General features: G+C 26.9%; 1 protein-coding gene across 1 annotated transcript in view; it reads left to right on the top strand.

The window, feature by feature from the left end:
• Positions 1-1,166: 1,166 nt before the first annotated feature.
• The window catches only part of LOTGIDRAFT_146648 (hypothetical protein), a gene marked incomplete at both ends in the record, with an annotated part of 2,042 nt that continues 1,616 nt past the window's right edge, over positions 1,167-1,592 (top strand). Inside the window, 3 exons of the mRNA XM_009068835.1 lie at positions 1,167-1,208; positions 1,418-1,450; positions 1,504-1,536. Of these exons, the coding sequence (XP_009067083.1) occupies positions 1,167-1,208; positions 1,418-1,450; positions 1,504-1,536 (108 nt within the window). The remainder of the gene's footprint in view (positions 1,209-1,417; positions 1,451-1,503; positions 1,537-1,592) is intronic.

The following is a 1,592-nucleotide window of genomic DNA, read 5'->3' as shown; positions in this document are numbered from 1 at the left end:
TTCCATAAAGCTGTATGTTTTATACTTTCTTGAAAGTTCTGGCAAGTTATATTTTAGTTATGCCGTCAAATTAATATTGTTAGTCTTTAAAGTTTGTTGTCACAAGATGAAAACTGGTAGATAATAAAAATCCTTGCAAGCAAGATAATTCCATCAATAAAAAATTTCATCCAAAATCGGAAATAAAGGTAGTATAGCAGTAGGCTCTTTAAAAGAGAAGTACCATCAGGTGTTTCAAAGAAGTAAGCATGCTGTGCTACATACCTATCAAAACTATGATTTAAATCACAAGGAGAAAACTGACATATACCTATCAAAACTAGTATTCATATCACAATCAGAAAATTGATATGTACCTATAAAAATCATACCTATCTATAAGAAACCCCCAGTCAAAATCCTGGATCGTTCCAGATAAAAATGTATCATATGAATTTTTTTCATTAATACGCGTGGTTGTGACCTAAAATGTTTTACTTCCATTATTTAAAATCTATTTTCAATGGCTAAAATATAAGTATTGATTAGGGGACTTAAATGGAAATATTTTCTTATTTTTCTTGTTTTGGTCAGTGACATTAGATTATGATTTTAGATCAATGGTTAGGACTTATGTATCAGTTTTATTCCTTTATCTTTTATTTTCTCTATTTTGTCAGTGACATTAGATTGTGATTTTAGATCAATGGTTAGGACTTTTGTATCAGTTTTATTCCTTTATTATTTATTTTCTCTATTTTGTCAGTGGCATTAGATTTTGATTTAAGATCAATGTTTAGGACACCTTTAATATTAATTTTCTTTATTTTTGTCAGTGACATTAGATTGTGATTTTAGATCAATGGTTAGGACTTATGTATCAGTTTTATTCCTTTATTATTTATTTTCTCTATTTTGTCAGTGGCATTAGATTTTGATTTAAGATCAATGTTTAGGACACCTTTAATATTAATTTTCTTTATTTTTGTCAGTGACATTAGATTGTGATTTTAGATCAATGGTTAGGACTTACGTATCAGTTTTATTCCTTTATTATTTATTTTCTCTATTTTGTCAGTGGCATTAGATTTTGATTTAAGATCAATGTTTAGGACACCTTTAATATCAATTTTCTTTATTTTTGTCAGTGACATTAGATTGTGATTTTAGATCAATGGTTAGGACTTACGTATCAGTTTTATTCCTTTATTATTTATTTTCTCTATTTTGTCAGTGGCATTAGATTTTGATTTAAGATCAATGTTTAGGACACCTTTAATATTAATTTTCTCTATTTTTGTCAGTGACATTAGATTGTGATTTTAGATCAATGGTTAGGACTTATGTATCAGTTTTATTCCTTTATTATTTATTTTCTCTATTTTGTCAGTGACATTAGATTGTGATTTTAGATCAATGATTAGGACTTATGTATCAGTTTTATTGCTTTATTATTTATTTTCTCTATTTTGTCAGTGACATTAGATTGTGATTTTAGATCAATGATTAGGACTTATGTATCAGTTTTATTGCTTTATTATTTATTTTCTCTATTTTGTCAGTGACATTAGATTGTGATTTTAGATCAATGATTAGGACTTATGTATCAGTTT

This window comes from Lottia gigantea (genome assembly GCF_000327385.1).
Source record: "Lottia gigantea unplaced genomic scaffold LOTGIsca_943, whole genome shotgun sequence".
Classification (NCBI taxonomy): domain Eukaryota; kingdom Metazoa; phylum Mollusca; class Gastropoda; family Lottiidae; genus Lottia; species Lottia gigantea.
The sequence above is the reverse complement of the archived record's forward strand: the minus strand, read 5'-3'. Positions and strand labels throughout refer to the sequence as shown.